The sequence below is a fragment of the Tenrec ecaudatus genome, chromosome 1 (assembly GCF_050624435.1).
Source record: "Tenrec ecaudatus isolate mTenEca1 chromosome 1, mTenEca1.hap1, whole genome shotgun sequence".
Lineage (NCBI taxonomy): Eukaryota > Metazoa > Chordata > Mammalia > Afrosoricida > Tenrecidae > Tenrec > Tenrec ecaudatus.
Window position 1 is genome coordinate 148,751,708 of NC_134530.1, and position 17,772 is coordinate 148,769,479.

The 17,772-nt window shown below is 44.0% G+C and overlaps 1 protein-coding gene across 5 annotated transcripts in view; it reads left to right on the plus strand.

Moving 5' to 3' along the window:
* The window catches only part of MAGI3 (membrane associated guanylate kinase, WW and PDZ domain containing 3), a 261,291-nt gene that overhangs the window by 232,840 nt on the left and 10,679 nt on the right, over positions 1 to 17,772 (plus strand). For all 5 annotated transcript variants that reach the window (XM_075559542.1, XM_075559534.1, XM_075559539.1 and 2 more), the window contains exons 15-18: positions 1,905 to 2,087; positions 8,902 to 9,087; positions 16,592 to 16,694; positions 17,373 to 17,496. In XM_075559542.1, coding sequence (XP_075415657.1) covers positions 1,905 to 2,087; positions 8,902 to 9,087; positions 16,592 to 16,694; positions 17,373 to 17,496 — 596 coding nt within the window. The remainder of the gene's footprint in view (positions 1 to 1,904; positions 2,088 to 8,901; positions 9,088 to 16,591; positions 16,695 to 17,372; positions 17,497 to 17,772) is intronic.

A 17,772-nucleotide genomic window follows, 5' to 3' on the forward strand; every position in this document is an offset into this window, starting at 1 on the left:
TCCAACAACAACAACAAACCAATGACAAAAAACACAACACAACAAGAAAGAAAGTTTGTAGTTAGTTCAAGGACTGTTTGTTGGCCTTTAGGAGTGTTTTCCAGTCCAGTCTGTTGGGGCACCATGCCCTGGCCCCAAAGTCCACCTTCAGCATTCCCTGGGGCCCTCGCTGCTCCGTTACCTTGCTGTTCCGTTGTACCCCCTTAGTGTTTTGCCTCGGAGCCAGGATGTGCTCCACTCTCTCGTCCCCTTTCATCTGTTCCCATGTGCTCCCATTAGATATGTCCCTCTCCCAGAGCTGCAGATTCAATGCCGTCCTTTGAAATAAATTCTTCTGGGGAGAGGGGCAGGTGTCCAAGTAGTAGTTGGGATTGGGGCTGGCCCCCCAGACCTCTCCACTGGTTCCCTACTCCACGCCGGCATCTTGGAGCACTGGGTTGAAGTCTGGTCCCTCTTTCCCTGTGGAGATATAAACAATACCCTCCCCTTGGGTGGGTTAGTAGATTGGGGGCACTAATTTAGCTAATTCATTCTAACCACACACGAGTTCCTTAAGAGTTAGAAGTTGGTGGCATTATTTCTTTAGCGATTATAAGCCCAAAGAGACCTTACAGATGCAGTGTGTTTAAGTGGTTGTTGATGATGGTTTGTGCCAAATTAAAGCCCAAAGTATGCCCAGCTTATGTCAGTTCTCAAATTCTGATGTCTCTCAACAGGGGAGAAAGGTACAGGCTTACTGCCCCCTGCTGGAAAGCCCATGGGGTCCTCTCACTTCCTGGGGAATTTGCTGCTCAGGGGGACAGTTTGCTGGTGGCCCAGCAGGGAAGAGAAAAAAGTGATTGAGTTCCACTAATGGCAACTCATCATAATTCCTCCACAAGCAAACTGTAAAGCATGATTTCAGATAAAGCCTATTCACACGGCCAACTTACAGGTGCCCTGTAACCAGCCAGCAGCTCCACCCAGATGCCCCATCCTCCCAGTGGCATTGACCACAGGCAACTCTGTTCACTTATGCTGAACACTGATTAGAAAAGAAATTTTACTGTGCCCTGCCTCATTATGTACTCATGTTCAATTTTTTTTCCCCTCAATGTCTTAAAACCTTGGAGCTAAAGCAATTCCACGAATATTTTTTTCCTATCAAACCTTCATGGAAACTTTGAAAAGCTTCCTGTAGGGTTCACATTAGATCGAGGAGCTTTGTCCATTTAGGGCAGCGGGTCTAAAGCTGCGGGCCGCGACTCCTTTGGAGGGGCGGGCTCGAATGATCCTTTCACAGGGGTTAACCAAGACCATCGGAAAACACATATTTCCAATGGTCTTAGGAACCAAGATACCGCTCCTCTATCCATCTCCAGGTGGGCCTGCCCACATGCAGATACGCCCACAGATGATACAAGTACCCAGCATGAAGACTGTTACTCATGCTTCAAGACAAAGTTTCATTTATTTGTAATTAGAAATAAATATTTCACAATATATAATTACATATTGCTTGTGTGATTAATCACTATGCTTTAATTATGTTCAATTTGTAACAATGAAAATGCATCCTGCATATCAGATATTTACATTATGAGTCATAACAGTAGCAGAATTACAGTGATGAAGTAGCAACGAAAATAATTTTATGGTTGGGGGTCACCACCACATGAGGAACTGTATTAGGGGGTCTCGGCATTAGGAAGGTGGAGAACCACTGATTGAAAGGATTTCCAGAGACTCCACTGCTGTCCATGCCTGCCTCACACTGAGCCTACAGCTTGCAAGAAGGGACTGCTTTTCTGCTCTGTAGGTCACCAGGAACCGCATTTCCTTATGAAAGCCTTAGCACAAAAGCATTTGGGTTGTCACACATTACGATGCTCCAGAAATACCCAAACTGATCATGTTTATCCTAGAGAAACAATCCGAGGATGACAACTCTCAAGCCTTCATTTCAACACAGAATGGATCTCCCCGCCTGAAGCGAGCAGAGGGCCTGGCCAGGCCCCAGGAGGCCTATGATGTTGTTTTGCAAAGAAAAGAGAATGAGGGATTTGGCTTTGTCATCCTTACCTCCAAAAACAAGCCACCTCCAGGAGGTAAGGGGTTTCTCTGTCCTGTTGTCCTTCCTGCAGTTCCACCTTTCTGATCCTCTCTCACTGGGGCTTATGACACGAATTAGGGATTATATATAAATTGCCCCATAGACTTCTTTTTTAGGGTGGTGAATAGTTCCCATATATTCAAAATTAGGTAAGGTGAATCATGCTTTTTCAGGCTTCAGGTTCATCCCTAAAAGAAGTCTCATTAGCTCAGTGGGTACAGGTTTTTTAAATTAGGAGTCTTTGTGTATCCAGAAATGAATTAAATGCTAGAAGCAATTGAGAACATACAAACAAAATTACGAGAAACATCTTGACCCAAAAATGCCTTCAATTGTTCTTTCATGTCACTTACTATCAATTGCTGTATTCCAGGATGCAGCACCCTCCTAGCCTTTTATACATGTTTCATTCTGAGGTGAGAAAGTTTATCAAGACCTTTGAAAATGTATCTAAAAACCCTGAATGAGTTCAACAGAAAGTTCTTATCTGGGAAAGGGCACTGTGTAGGGTCTCTCAATGAAGGAGGAATTGCCTTTAGTATGTTCAGACTGTTGTGATCCAGCAAATTAAATATTTGTCCAGTCTTGATATTTGTGACAAGTATTGTGAGGTACTGTCAAATCAGTTCCAACTCATAACCACCTTATATTCAACAGATGCGGCACCATCCTTATAATGAATCATTGCTATGTTTGAGCCCATTGCTGCAACCACTGTGTGAGGGCCTGCCCCTCTTTCCCTGACCCAATACTTTCCCACGCAAGATGTCCTTTTCAAGGGACTGGTCACCCCTGAATGTGGGAAAAAACCAATAAGACTCTCATAGCTTTTACGGAGCATTCTAACTATCCTGCTTGCCGGACAGAATTGTGTGTTCTTTTGGCAGTCCACGATAATTTCAAGATTAAATGCCTGGGTTCTTGGCAGTGCTCCTTAGTCATTATCCAGCTTTCATATGCATGTGAGGTGATTGAAAACGCCATGGCTTGGCTCAGGCCGCACCTTAGTCCTCACAGAGGACTGTGCTTTGTTAACCCTTTAAAGAGGTCCTGCCCAATGCAGTACATTGAAGCTTCAAGCAATGTGCACCCTCGGCAACTGCATTGTCTCCATTTATCACAATGTTGTTTAGCAGTCCAGGTGTGAGGATTTTTGTTTTCTTTATGCTGAGACGTAATCCATACTGAGGGGGAAGTGACTAGATAAGCATCACTCGATGACAATTTGTCAGTGCTCGTTTTATATGCATTTGTATGTTGTAATTATATTTAAGAAATAATAACCTTTAAATATATTATAAAATCCAAAAAATGTAAAACAAGAACTGGAAAATTGGTATTTATGTATTTTGCTTCTCTGAGAAAGTTCTTTTCTTTAAGTCAAATGATAAAAATCTTTGTACATAGAAATGTTCAGTTGCCTGTGGCAGTCAGTGGCCTTGGCTAGAGAGGTCCTTTAGATGAAATGGTCATGAAAATCTTAGTGAAAAAGGAAAACACTTTCAAGAAAGTATCTTCAGCCAAACCAATTTGCAAAAACCTTGTCAAAATTAACGCATATGGGTAAAGGGAGAAGATTCTATGACATGGATAAATTATTACTATAATATCAGGTCACTGCTCACTGATACTAGTTTCCATTTTCCAAAAGCAGTTGCTATGGCAACACTGAGACTTGGAACTGCCAGTGATTCTGTGGCCTATGTCAGACAAATGAAAGAAAGACGCTTTTAGAGGATTTCATGTTAGACTATTTGAAATCAGTATCACCCCAAATAATTATTTTGGGTAAGCATATTGTCATTCTAATGCCTTACATTGAGAATAATAATCTAGTAAAAGATTATCGCTCCATGTGATGGTTCCTAGCCACCTTTTATATTCAAGATACACCTTTTCTTCTTTTTCAATCATTTTATTGGGGGCTCGTATAACTCCTATCACAATCCATACATACATCCATTGTGTCAAGCACATTTGTACTTTTTAAAAAAAACAACATTTTATTAGTGGCTTATACAACTATTATCACAATCCATACATATACATGCATCAATTGTATAAAGCACATCTGTACGTTCTTTTCCCTAATCATTTTCAAAGCATTTTCTCTCCACTTAAGCCCTTTGCATCAGGTCCTCATTTTTCTCCCTCCCTCCCCACTCCCCTCCCCTCATGAGCCCTTGATAATCCACAGATTGTTATTTTGTCATATCTTGCCCTATCCGGAGTCTCCCTTCCCCCCCTTCTCTGCCGTCCATCCCCCAGGGAGGAAGTCACATGAAGATCCTTGTAATCGATTCCCCCTTTCCAACCCACTCACCCTCCACTCTCCCAGCATCACCCCTCACACCCCTGGTCCTGAAGGTATCATCCACCCTGGATTCCCTGTGCCTCCAGCTCCTATGTGCACCATTGTACAACCTCTGCTCTATCCAGACTTGCAAGGTAGAATTCGGATCATGGGAGTTGGGGGGGAACATTTGTACTTTTGTTGCCATCATCATTCTCAAAACATTTGCTTTTTACTTGAGCCCTTGGTATCAACTCCTCATTTTTCCCTTCCTGCCCCACTCCTACCTCCCTCATGAACCCTTGATAATTTATAAATTATTATTATTTTGTCATATGTCTCCCTTCATCCACTTTTCTGTTGTCCAGCCCCCAGGGAGGAGGTTATATGTAGATCCTTGTAATTGGTTTCCCCTTTCTACCCCACCCTCCCGGTATCGCCACTCTAAGCACTGGTCCTGAAGGGATCATCTGTCCTGGATTCCCTGTGTTTCCAGTTTATATCTGTACCAGTGTACATCCTCTGGTCTAGTCGATTTGTAAGGTAGAATTGGGATCATGATAGTGGGTGGGCGGGGAGAAAGCATTTAGGAACTAGAGGAAAGTTATATGTTTCATCGTTGCTACATCACACCCTGACTGGCTCGTCTCCTCCCAGAGACCCTTCTGTAAAAGGATGTCCAGTTGCCTACAGATGGGTCTTAGGTCCCCAATCTGTATTCCCCTTCATTCACAATGATTTGATTTTTTTGTCTTTGATGCCTGATACCTGATCCCATCGACACCTCATATTCACACAGGCTGGTGTGTTTTTTCATGGGGGCTTTGTTGCTTCTGAGCCAGAGGGCCACTTGTTTACCTTCAAGCCTTTAAGACCCCAGATTCTATATCTTTTGATAGCCGAGCACCATCAGCTTTCTTCACCACATTTTCTTATGTGCCCATTTTGTCTTCAGTGATCGTGTAGGAAGGTGAGCATCATGGAGTGCCAGTTTAATAGAACAAAGTGTTCTTGCATTGAGGGAGTATCAAGATATACCTTTTCAAGCACTACTAAAATTAAGGGAGAGTCTGCTGTTCACCAGAAAACAAAGCACTAAGGAAACATGGTGAAAATGTTGTGAATTATGTAAATATATTTAGATGGCCTGTAATTCTTTAAGTAATGCACTGATTTTTATGGCTCTACCTCATAGATATACTAGATTTCTATATAAGATAGTGTCACTAGTATTGTCTAATCTTGGGCAAATCATTTGCCCTACACAGGCCCGTTTCCCCTGTGGAAATGGGGTGCTCCTGTGTCACATGGGGAGCATGAAAGGGCTCTGGCTTGTCAGGCCCTCAGTCTGGACTTTCAGTAAACGTTAGCTGTGCTTGTTGTTGCTGCTGCTGTTGGCATCATCAATTTTTAGAAAATTGTTTACCACTGTCTCTTGGTAAAAAAAAAAAGGAAAGGAAAGGAAAAAACATTTAAGTTACTTGAGTAGCAAGATAGGAAAGAAAGCCCAATTAAAATGTAAGATTATGACAGCAGCTAATGTGTGGCAGGAAATGAGTGTTGAAGCTCATTAATTATCTGTCTGAATGGTAAATTAAGCTCAGGTTGTTGATGAATTTTATACAAGGTACTTGAGATTCTCAGTCATGGGGCAAAGCCAGAATTGATCCTTCACTGAAAAGCTAGTTAATAATCTCAGTAAATGCTGAGTCTTGAAGCATTCTTCCTGGTAACCTGTCCAGCTCGCAGACTCGTCGATAGGAGAGATGTCCTGGAGTGAGACTGGGTGAACAGGGTCTGAGCATCACACTGCCGGCTCCGGGACAGGGGAGGTTTGGTTGAGGAGAAGAGTTAGCCCAAGAAAAAGGCTGCCCATCAGAACCCTGTCAGTCACACACCAGCCTTTACGAGGCTTGCCTCTGCTGCTCAGCACACGCTTTTCTCTCCCTCTCCTCAGATTCAGTGTTTCCTGGTATCATGTTCACAAGGAAAATTCTGGTAGCATCTTTTGAGAGCAGTTATAAAATTGGGAGGGTCTCTACCATTGACTCTTTTGACATCAGGGTTGCATCCTCACTCCCTGTTTAAGTGCTGAATGAATGGAGTGCCTGGAAAGACCTGTATTTGAGATGGAAAAGGCTTAGCTGGTTAAGGATTTGCTACTGCATTTGAATTTTTAACATTACTCCTTCGTGTGCATTTCAGTTCTGGTTGCAAAGGATTCCTTTGAGAAGAGGACATTTCCAGTTAGTGTCCCCTGTTTCCACGCACAGTCATGTTAAAAGGGCACCAGAGTGAGGTCCACAGCTGGGTTGGACAGGCCAGGCTATGAGACAGATTGAGGCCGCGAATGAAGGTCTATGATTAAGTTAGCCCTTAGCAAATACCTGTAGACTCTGTGCTTCACCCCAGTCAGCCAGGATGTCAGACTTCTCCTTAGGTGGGCTTAGTGCAAGACGTTCCCGTGAAAACTTCCCAGAGCATCCAGAGAATGTTCAGAAGTCTGTTTGCTACTTTCCACCGGGTGCCACCACCAGAAATGCCAGTGAAAATGTGACAACCGTTCCTCACCTGACAACCTCCCCTTGAGGAAGTTCTATACTGAGATTAGTACATGATGAGAAAGGACAGGAGACCATGGAGACATCAGAGACTAATCCTGTTAGATGCTTTTCCAAGTCTGAACAAAGCCCTTTGAAGGTACCAAGGTGTTGAATGATTTTCTTGTCAGGGGATTGAGAAGGCACGCTGTATACAAGCAAATCTTTCCTAAGGAGAATAACTAAGGTATTGCTTTAGAAGGTCACCATAGGGCCCCCATGGGATTCACCATATGTGTCAGAGGCGCCACCTGTTCTGCTAGGGACTCCACTCTGCATTCCTTGCAGAGTACACGGCCCAGACTGCATTGGCTTTTTTCTAACTCCTTTGTTTGTGAGGAAAGTGGTGTCATAAGGGCTTGATGTAATTCAGAAAAAAGTAGCACTTGCTTCCAACTTTGACTTCCTGTATTTTGAGATAAAATCTCTGCATATAATCCTAGAAGAGCCCAGAAATGGCCCTGTGTGTTGTTGCAGTTGTCACGAGCAAGAGCACCTTTTCCAGCCCTGACGAAAGGAAGCCTGCTGTGTACTCCTAGCTGCGATTCAGGAACACTAGTGAGGGGCTCGTTTTCTGTTCACATGAAGCATCCCTCTCAGTGCCATTTAAGGGCACTACTATCCCTGTGCTTAACAATCAGTAGTCAGCAGGAGCCCAAGCTAGGAAATTCCCCGAGAGTCCAGAAAGACATTTGTTTCTTAGTACAGATGCCCCTTATTGCCTAGTCAGAAGTGCTTATGGCAAGATTGCCTGAAGAACCCTCTCTCTCTTTTTAAGTATTATTTTGTTGTGAGTTTATTTTGAAAGGTGACGTAGCAGTTAGGATCCCACCGGGCAGCTTCCACACGGAGTGCTTGGTGGCACTGGATTCACTTCCATAATGTGCCAGCCTTCTCCTTACTTGTTCCGTTTATTCCCTCTCTGGTACTCTAGTTTCCCTGCACCTTCTTATGTTTGCTTTTGGGTGACTGCTGCCCCTGTGGTCCCGCACTGGTGGTGGTTCTAGAGAGCTCTGATCTTATGAGTAATGTCCATTATTCTGTATGCCACTCATCATAAATTATAATAAAAGCCAAGTGCCTTATAATTATAACAAGAGCAAAGTTTGTCCAGGAAAGCCTTCTGCACATGAGCTTGAGACACAGTGGTGCTGAACAGATGGCCTTTGTCAGTGTGTTAGGCTTGACTGACTTTGTGTTCAAGGCAGGGTTTTATCCACGGGCCAGAGAGTCCTGACGTCAGACATCTAACACTCCAATTCCCGCCAACCTTTCTGATCTGATTTCAAAAAGATCAAAAGGTACGGATAAATGGAATTATTTTCATGTAGACTTACTATTTCCACAAGTACCACGTGTTATAATGGTCAGCCATTCACTGTACCTGGAGTTGTGTGTCTTAGCATTATGTTTCAGTTGCATTTATTTACAAGCTTCCTGAGGAATAAGCTCCCCTTTCCAACTCAAGCAGACATTTATACTGAGGAAATTCTCCAGCAGTTCTCCATGGAGCCTTTTATGAAACAACTAAAAGCCAGGTGCGGCCTAGATAGCCATGCAGAAACCACGCTGGATGAGACCAAGGAGAGCATGCCGTCAGGGTCTGTGTGCCCAGCAGCCCCTCAGCAAGGCCACTGAGATGACCAAGTCAGTAGTAGGGAAAGGGTTTGGTAAGCGGAAAACAGCAAAGAGATGTGACGCATATGTTATTATTCCAACTGTGGAAGAGTGTGTTTGTATGTGGGCAAAACGTGGGCTGTAATATGAAAGTAGCCACCTCTTTTGGGGTGTGTTTTATAATAATTTTTTTCTTGGCTGCAATAGTGTTGCATTTTTAAAGGGTAATGCTCATAACCTGAGCACTAGCAGACACCTTCAGCAATTGAAAGTCTGGGTGGTTGTTTTTTCCCCCTTAGTTATTCCTCATAAAATTGGCCGCGTCATCGAAGGAAGTCCTGCTGACCGCTGTGGGAAACTGAAGGTTGGCGACCACATCTCTGCAGTGAATGGCCAGTCCATTGTTGAGCTGTCCCATGATAACATTGTTCAGCTGATCAAAGATGCCGGTGTTGCAGTCACGCTGACCGTCATTGCTGAAGAAGGTAAGGAACCTGCCGCAGGCCTGCCTTCCCCGAGTGCCTACAGAGACCGCCACGGTAGAGTCTTGCAGGGAGAGAACCCTTTACAGACCCTGGAACCTCGTTGTTTTCCTTCTCTTGGCCGTGAGACTTAAAGGACAGTTTCTTCTAAAGTTGCCAGCAACGCACAAAACAATAGCCCAGCTAGTGAGTGGGGGATTTATTTATGAGCGGGGATTCAGAAGCAGATTTATTTATGAGTGGGGACTCAGAAGCAGGCACCAGAATGGAGAGATTGGCCAAACTTTTCAGATCTCATTTTCTTGAAATAACGTCTTAAGTCTCTTGTTTGAAAGAAAATCCCTTAGCCAGTTCAAAAGACGCCACTGTTGATAGCAAGCCTTCTATGTCAGGCCCACGCTGTGGCGCTCCTTTCCTTGGGGGTGGGCTTTGTTCGGGCCACTGCATTAGAAGTGGGGGGAGGGGAGGTGCAGAAACGGCCAGTAAGTGGGGCATAAAACACATACTGGCCACAGCGGACTCTTACAAACACACTCACTGTCTTGACTTGCTTTCTAGCCCCCTTTCCATCGTTAGGGATTTCTAGTAGAAACCAACCATTTGAATCAGTCCACTTTCTTTGTTTATGAGCAACTTGGTGACCATTACATCATGCTCGTTTCATTTTTCTGGATTCCACGAAACTAAGGAGAAACCCAAAGCAACAGCATAATGAAGGATCCGTCTTCCATGCTGAAATTTCTGGTTCCATGAGAGAGAACGCTTCAAAACGTTTTGTGGGAAAATTCCACTATCTTTTAACTCCCTTTCTCCATGAACTTGTTGAAGTCCCCGCATAGGATGTGCAGGCAGAGCCCATTCTCTCTCATGACCCACTCATCTAGTCAGCCTCCAGCTCCCCTATACTTACCCTCTACTTTCTTTCTGAGGAGAAAGGCAGCTTTCTAGTCCCATGAAGTTTAGTTAGAATCCCAGAAGCCCACAGGGGCAGATGGACCCGCTCTTACAGGGGTGCTGTGAGTTGGAATCCACCCAATGGATGAAAGTGAGTGTTAGGCTTACCTTTGGTCTTCTCTTCTTTCCGTGCCTGCCACACTGTTCTTATGCAATTCTAGCTGAGCTGGTACAGAAATCTCCCTTCTACTCCGGATACTGTCGGCATTTCCTCTGGGGTTAATCTGGCTGCTCTCTGCGGCCCTTTCCAGTTCCAAAGCAGTCCCCAGCTTGCTGTCCAGACCCTGCAGCTTCTTTTTTCTGAAATCCTCTGTAGAAGCATCTAGTGCTCATGGGCAAAATATTTTATGCTCTTGTTCTCACCCTGCCTTTTATTGCTGTTGGTTTTGGCCTCGTGGTTGGAGAGACCCATGTATCACAGAGTAGAACTGACTGCCCCAGAGGGTGGTCCTGGCTCCAGTCTTCACAGAAGCACCTGCCAGACTTTCCACTGCATGGGTTCAGACCACCAGCCTTTATGCCAGCAGGCACCATGCAGCCGGTCTTGTCAATCCTCTTACCAGTATTCTCTTCAAACAAACCCTCTCTGGAGCTCGGCTTATTTCTTCATTGGCTTCTATACATATGGGCTTCCTCACTCTACCTCCTGGTGTGGATTGAATTGTGCCCCCAAACATATGTGTTATGTGTTGTAAATCCTTATACCGCCAGCTAGCAGGTGTCAGTGTGACATCACTCATGGATGTCATGCTGTGTTAATGATGCCATGTCAGTGTAGGGTGTGTCTTACACCCTAAGCATGCTTGAGAAATACGAAGAGCGGGTTAAACTCCGAGACAGCTGCACAGTATGTGGTAGTCTCCCAGAAGGCTGGAGAAACAGACAGGATTTGTCCTCAGAGCTGGAAGAGTCTTTCCCCTCGAGTTAGGGCTCTGAATGTGGAATTCCGAGCCGCTGAAGCTGGGAGAAAATGCATGGCTGTTTGTAAAGCCACCCACTTGTACTTCTGTTGTATCAGCACCGAGAAACGGAGACTCTCCTGGAGTGCTGCTTGCTTGCTTTTCACGCCTTCATTGGCATATAATTTAGTAGTTCAATCACATCAAGAATAATTAATTTTACAAGCATCACCACAATCGATTTTCGAACACATTCTTGTACTCATTGTTATTAGCTCCCTATTTCCCCCCAACCTCCCCTGCCAGACCCCCAAGGGTCACTGTCTCCATAGATGCACCTCTCCTGGATTTCATCCACAGAAACATCCAAACACTCACACAAACAAGACACTATTAATAATAAAGTAAAACGGAAAAACCTCAGCTGAAAAGAAGCAGAAAATACTAAAACCTAGAACAAATTTAAAATAGGTCAAAATGGAAATTAAATTATATGCTGCCTCTTGTCTGCACATCTAGTTGACCTTATTCTTCTGTAAGATAACCATCTCCCTATTTGGTGACTCTTTGAAGATAAAATTTGCCCATGTATCCTGACAGCATCATATATTAAAAGAAACTTAAGATAATCAATGCAAAGAAAGTCTGGTCTGTAAGCCCTCACCTAATTCTCAATAAAAGGGTGGGGCGTTTGTTTTAATTTGATTTACTATGACATTTAACCAGCATTCAATTAAAAAAAGAAAGAAAGAAAATGTAATGAAGGTATGAATGAAGCCAATAAGAGTCAGGAGATCTTTGTTCTGAGACTTTCTGTGCCCTTAACTGGCAGAGTTAATACAAACCCAAAGGAAAAACAAGGCTTTTGACAGACAGGTGTGAGTTCAAATAATGTTTGTCAAAGTGCATAGTACATGCTCAATCTTTTTTGTGTGTGATTCTTATACTTAAATGTGATTTAAGTGTGACTGTGATCACATTTCTTTATCTCGTTTCTTTACCATGATGGCTACTGCTTACTCCCTAGCTTAACATTTGATTGGTAACCTACAAAGCAAAGCAGGCCTCCGTGCTTGAAATAACCTTTCAAAATTGTCCCAAGAGTGGTGTGCATGATACACTTACATCACCATGCCTGGCACGTAGTAGGTACTGAACGCGGTGGAAGCTACTGGGAGTGTGGCACAAGCATAGAACTGATTAGTGTAAGATCCGAGAATCAGTGAAGTCATTTTCCAGTCCATCTCAGATACAATGAAACATCAAACAAAGATAAACATAGAATTGCTCTGTCAACTCATTAAAGAATTTTCCAAATGCCTGCTCTCGACATCTCTAATACCTACTGCCAAGTGGCAGTGAACAGAGCTCACTTTGAGCTGCCCTTGGATGGCTGGTACAGTAATAGATAACCTCTTAATATAAATTGGCTTTTCAAAATCACCCTCTGTTTCTGATAGTATTTCCTCTGAAAAGTTACCCAAAATTGCGTGATGATTTTTTTCTCAGAGTAAAAGGTATTTTTGTCATTCTGGCCCAAATACTTGTGAACAACTCTTGAGAGTCCCTGTATAGTAAGCGATGGCAGCCATTGCTCGGGAGGAGTAGAAGAATGGAAGGAAACTTCCTAGCGCACATGCATTTCATCTGTAGGCATAGCCCCTTAAAATAAAATCATACTGGATGTGTGAAATCAAATTTCAGTGATGCCACATTGTTTTATTATAGCCTAGTCTTTTATTTTAAAAATGCAAACATTCAGATTCCCTTATTTTTCCCAGGTGGCGGGCGGTGGGAATAGAAAGTCTCCATTCTGTCCGTGACAATTTCCATTTGTAAGTCTTCCAAGTTTCTCATTGGATTCAACACAAGCTCCATCAACCGACTAGAGATTTAGAACATTTTTCATAGTTCTAAATCACACATTCAGATCCACGCCTCAGAACTGCACCATTTCCCTTTGGATCACACTCTCCTAAGCCTGTCCCTATAAGTAAAAGATATTTACCTGGAAAAAAAAAGAATTGCCCTTCCATCCAGCCTTTCCGCATCCCACCGCTTTGTCCATAGATTATTGCTATTAGGTGGTGTCAAGTCGTGCCCACTCATAGCAACCCTGCATACAAGGGTAAGTCCACACAAGGTGACGAAGGTTCCAGTTCATGTGTGCAGACACATTCAAACATAACACATTTAAATATGTCTCTGTAATCAATGTATGATCAATGCAGAGAGATGTTCTCAGTAACATGCTCGGCTCCATCTCGTTCTAGCGCCTTCAAAAAGGAATACTTTTTGTGCCGCGAAATCAAATGGGTTTAAGGTCAGAGCTAATATTACATTTTTAATGAGACTCAAATCGCCATTTCCCACATTATTGCTATTTTGCAGTAAGTTTATAGGAATGCTGTTTCACTCAAAACCACACTGTTTAATGTCAGAATGACCTCCGAGATGAGCTGAGAAAGGGAAGTCCTTCCCCTCCATGAATGGAGAGACTGTGGCTGAAGTCCAGAAACGGGAAGAAGACCAGAGAATGGCCATTGCTGTGACAGAGCTAACGCAGGGGTGGTGCATAAGCCGGCGTCTTCCGTGTGAGCATAGCAGCATGGCCGCTCCAAGTTTTCAGTTGACCAAAAGCATCACGTGAATCTCAGCCAGCTCAAGTTGTTTGCATCTCTTATGCAAGACCAAAGCTAATCCAGATGATATTATGGAAGGCATCACAATGGAGCGAGTTTTGGATTATCAATATGATCCAGCAAACGAGGTCCAATCAAAATAGTGGCTTCCAAGGAGGTCTTCTGGGTCAGTAAAATTCAAGGCATGGGGGCTGTCTGTAGATAACATGGCGTTCCCCCACCATCCAAGTCACATGAGGGACGGTTGTGCATCTCTGTGTTTAACTGTGACAGTAAGTCATCCCGCTGGAGTGACATCTCCTGATAGTCAGATCATCTTTTATATCTTTCCATAGAGTTTCAAGAGTTTTCTTACACACTTTTTATCCATTCCTGATAAAAGTGATTTCCAGTAAGCCAAAGTGTTTGCTACTGTTGGTTTAATTGTGAGACTTGCGTTTTGTCTTCTGAAAATAGACTGTGTTAAGTACTTCCACACAGAAACTCTGAGGAGATAGGTTTAATTTGTTTCACAATATGGAGAATTTTCAGATAAAATTCAAAAAGAACATAGGCCTGTTGATGTCAGAGAATAAATATTTAAACTGGATGAGAATTGCAGCTTATAACATGAAGCTACATTGGAGACACCATGCGGCATAGGTTGGAAGACTAACAAGGAAAAGAGTACCTATGATAGAAAGTGCTTTTTAACCTTGAAGCAAAAAAATACATGTAAATGGGAAAGTAAAGCATCGATTTGTAATGCACTTTGCATAGCCCTGACACCTTTTGTTCTTAGGGAAAGGCAGAGGAGAAGTGAACTCGTTCTGCTGATGTATACTGTCCAGTTCTCCTTCCTGATCTCTGGTAGCGTAGAGGGATATACACTGAGCTGTGAACCACCAATTCAGAGGTTCAAACCCACCAGCTGATCTGCAGTGAAAGATGAGGCTGGCTGCTTCTATAATGTTTTAAAGTCTCGGAAACCCCAAATGGACAGATTTGCTGTGTCCTAAGAGGGTCACTTTGCGTTAGAATTGGCTCAGGGGCAGTGAGATGTAGGTGCTCTAGCCAAGCTCCAACTCCTGCCCCTTTTCACCCTCTTGCCTGTGTGTTCAGGATTCACTGTGGCTTCCAGTCAAAGGAAATTCTTTTTTTTTCTTTTAAAATCATTTTATTGGGGGCTCTCACAGCTCTTACAACAATCCATACATCAATTGTATCGAGCATACTTGTACATGTACTGCCATCACTCTTTTCTCTTTTTTTAAAATCATTTTATTGGGGCTCATACAGCTCTTATCACAATCCATACTTACATCAGTTGTGTCAAGCACATCTGTACATTCGTTGTCCTCATCATTCTCAAAACATTTGCTCTCCACTTAAGCCCTTGGCATCAGCTCCTCATTTATCCCCTCTCCCCACTCCCTCCTCCCTCATGAACCCTTGATAATTTATAAATTATTATTTTATCATACCTTACACTATCCGATGTCTCCCTGCACCCATTTTTTTCTGTTGTCCGTCCCCCAGGGAGGAGGTTACATGAAGATCCTTATAATTGGTTTCCCCTTTCCACCCCACCCTCCCAGTATCGCCACTGGTCCTGAAGGGATCATCTGTCCTGGGTTCCCTGTGTTTTCAGTTCCTATCTGTACCAGTGTCCATCCTCTGGTCTAGCCAGACTTGTAAGGTAGAATTGGGATCATGATAGTGGGGAGGAGGGGAGGAAGCATTTAGGAACTAGAAGAAAGTTATATGTTTCATCGTTGCTGCCCTGCAACCTGACTGGGTCATCTGTAACCCTTTTGTAAGGGGATGTCCCTGTAATCCTTCTGTAAGGGGATGTCCTGTTGCCTACAGATGGGCGTTGGGCCCCCACTCCGCACTCCTCCTCATTCACAATAATTTGATTTTTTGTTCTTCGATGCCTGATACCTGATCCCTTCGGCACCTCGTGATCACACAGGCTGGTATGCTTCTTCCATGTGGGCTTTGTTGCTTCTGAGATGTATTTGTATAATAAGAATATGAATATATTCTAAGAATACACATTCTTAAGCTCATTTAATGCTCATAATAAACCCCATGAGGTAACTATATGTATAATTCCCATTTTATAGATGGTAGAATTAGGAGCACAGAGAATATAAGTAATTTTCTCAAGGACACACGGCTAATGAAAAACAGGGTCACACTTTCAACCCATCAATCTACCCCAGAGTTCATGGTCTTAAATCATGCTCCCTCTCGTTGCTATTGTAAATAGTCTGTGCTTTGTGTTTGGGGCAAGCTAAAGTATTCAAAAGAGTTAGCTTTCAAAATAGGAATTTTGACAACTGGGTGTACCCCTAACTGTCACCTCCCTTGACTTGCTCTCTGCATCGCCATGCAGCATTTGCTGCGCTCCGTTCTGAACCTGCCTTCAAGGAGCAGCCGGAGATCCAGGGCTGGTGGGAACAAAGCAAAACACACATTGAGTTTTTTTGTTAACCTGTATTTCTCCTTGCCAGGCTATAGAGACAGTAAACTTTTTATATGCATGTGTCACCACTCAGGGTGATGTCAAGGTTGTCTTTGGCTCTCAGTGTCAGGCAGAATCACCACTCTTCTCTCCACGACGGTCACGAGGATGCAAGGGGGCTAGACTCAAAGAGTGGGCAGGACATGCCCCCATGAACATTTGGCAGTCCCCGTGTCTGGTTACAGTTTGCAGGCTGGCCTCTGTGTTTCACCATCCCCGAGACCTTACCGGGGCCATCTCCTGGATAAGCTGGGCCAAGTAGGCTCGTGTCTGATAGAAGCAGGGATCTGGTTCCTATTCCCTTGAAACCCAGGCACTGACGGGAAGCCCCGGGAGAGGAGTGAATGCTCCCTTTGCAGGCAGCAGGTGCCAGTGTTGCTCATGCTAATGTTGCAAAGCTGGCAAAGCCATGACCACTGTTACAGCCTTACATCCATAGAACCACGTGTGTTCACCGTATTTCTATCAATTAATTCTTCCTCTTTTGCTTCTCTTTTGAACAGAGCATCATGGTCCACCATCAGGAACAAACTCGGCCAGGCAAAGCCCAGCCCTGCAGCACAGGCCTATGGGGCAGCCACACACCAACCACACACCTGGGGACAGGTGGGGCCATTCTTCCCACGTTTTGTTCTTTTTGTGTCCGTCCTCCCCACCCTCCATCACCCAGCCACCTCTGTTCCTGTGAAGTTACGCAGAAACCAGCTGGTGAGGTCCGTTACTCTCCCCATGCCTCTCCCCAACCCCACCCTGGCTCAAAATCATGCCTGATGAGGAGGACTGAGAAGTGACCTCTGGTGACAGAGACCTCTGGTGCGGCCACACTTGGTCCTCAGAACTGATTCAGGGCAGCCCTAGGTAGCATATCGTGGATTGCTGTCTCCCATTCTATCTGAGCAGGCGTGGCTGTGTACTGACCTCTTTCCACTTTTGTTGAAAACATTAACCTTGGGAGAGGGGAAAAAAATGTATATATATATATATTTCCAGAAGTTCGGCATCTACATAGGCATTGGTTCTACAGGGGGCCTGTTCTTACTGTGACACAGTCAGCTCCTCTGCCCTCTGGTCCTGGGCCTTGAGTGCAGTTTCTTTGGGGTAGACATGCGGAAGTGTGAAGGTGTTGGAGGCCCAATCACCTCCTTCCTTTAGAACAATTGGTCAGAAGGAGGATGGGAGGAGCTTTGACCTTTAAAATAAAGTGGAGATTCACCTGCCTCTCTTTTAGATCTTTCTGATTTTCTTTGTTCCAGTGCAGAGTGACTCAATTTCTCTGTCTTGCAGAAGTGCCCTCGAAAGTGAAATTGGAAAAGATGTCTCCACATATAGACACTCGTGGTCTGATCACAAGCATCTCGCACAGCCTGACAGCGCAGTGATTTCCATCATTGGCAGTCGGCACAACCAGGTAAACAGCACCACCCCCACCCACCTCCCAACACACACACACACACACACACACACACACACACACACTGACCTTTTGAATTACTACATTTCTGACACCAGTGAAAAGTTATTGCTATTGCAATGCTTATTAATGTGTTGCCAAAATTAATCGTTTAGTGCAGTGGACTATATGTCTGGCATTCGATGAGTTTCCAAGAAAGAATGTAAACGGTGAAAGTTCATCCTGGAGAAAAGTGGAACCTGTGCTTAAGTACATAGATGTAAGCAGCAGTGT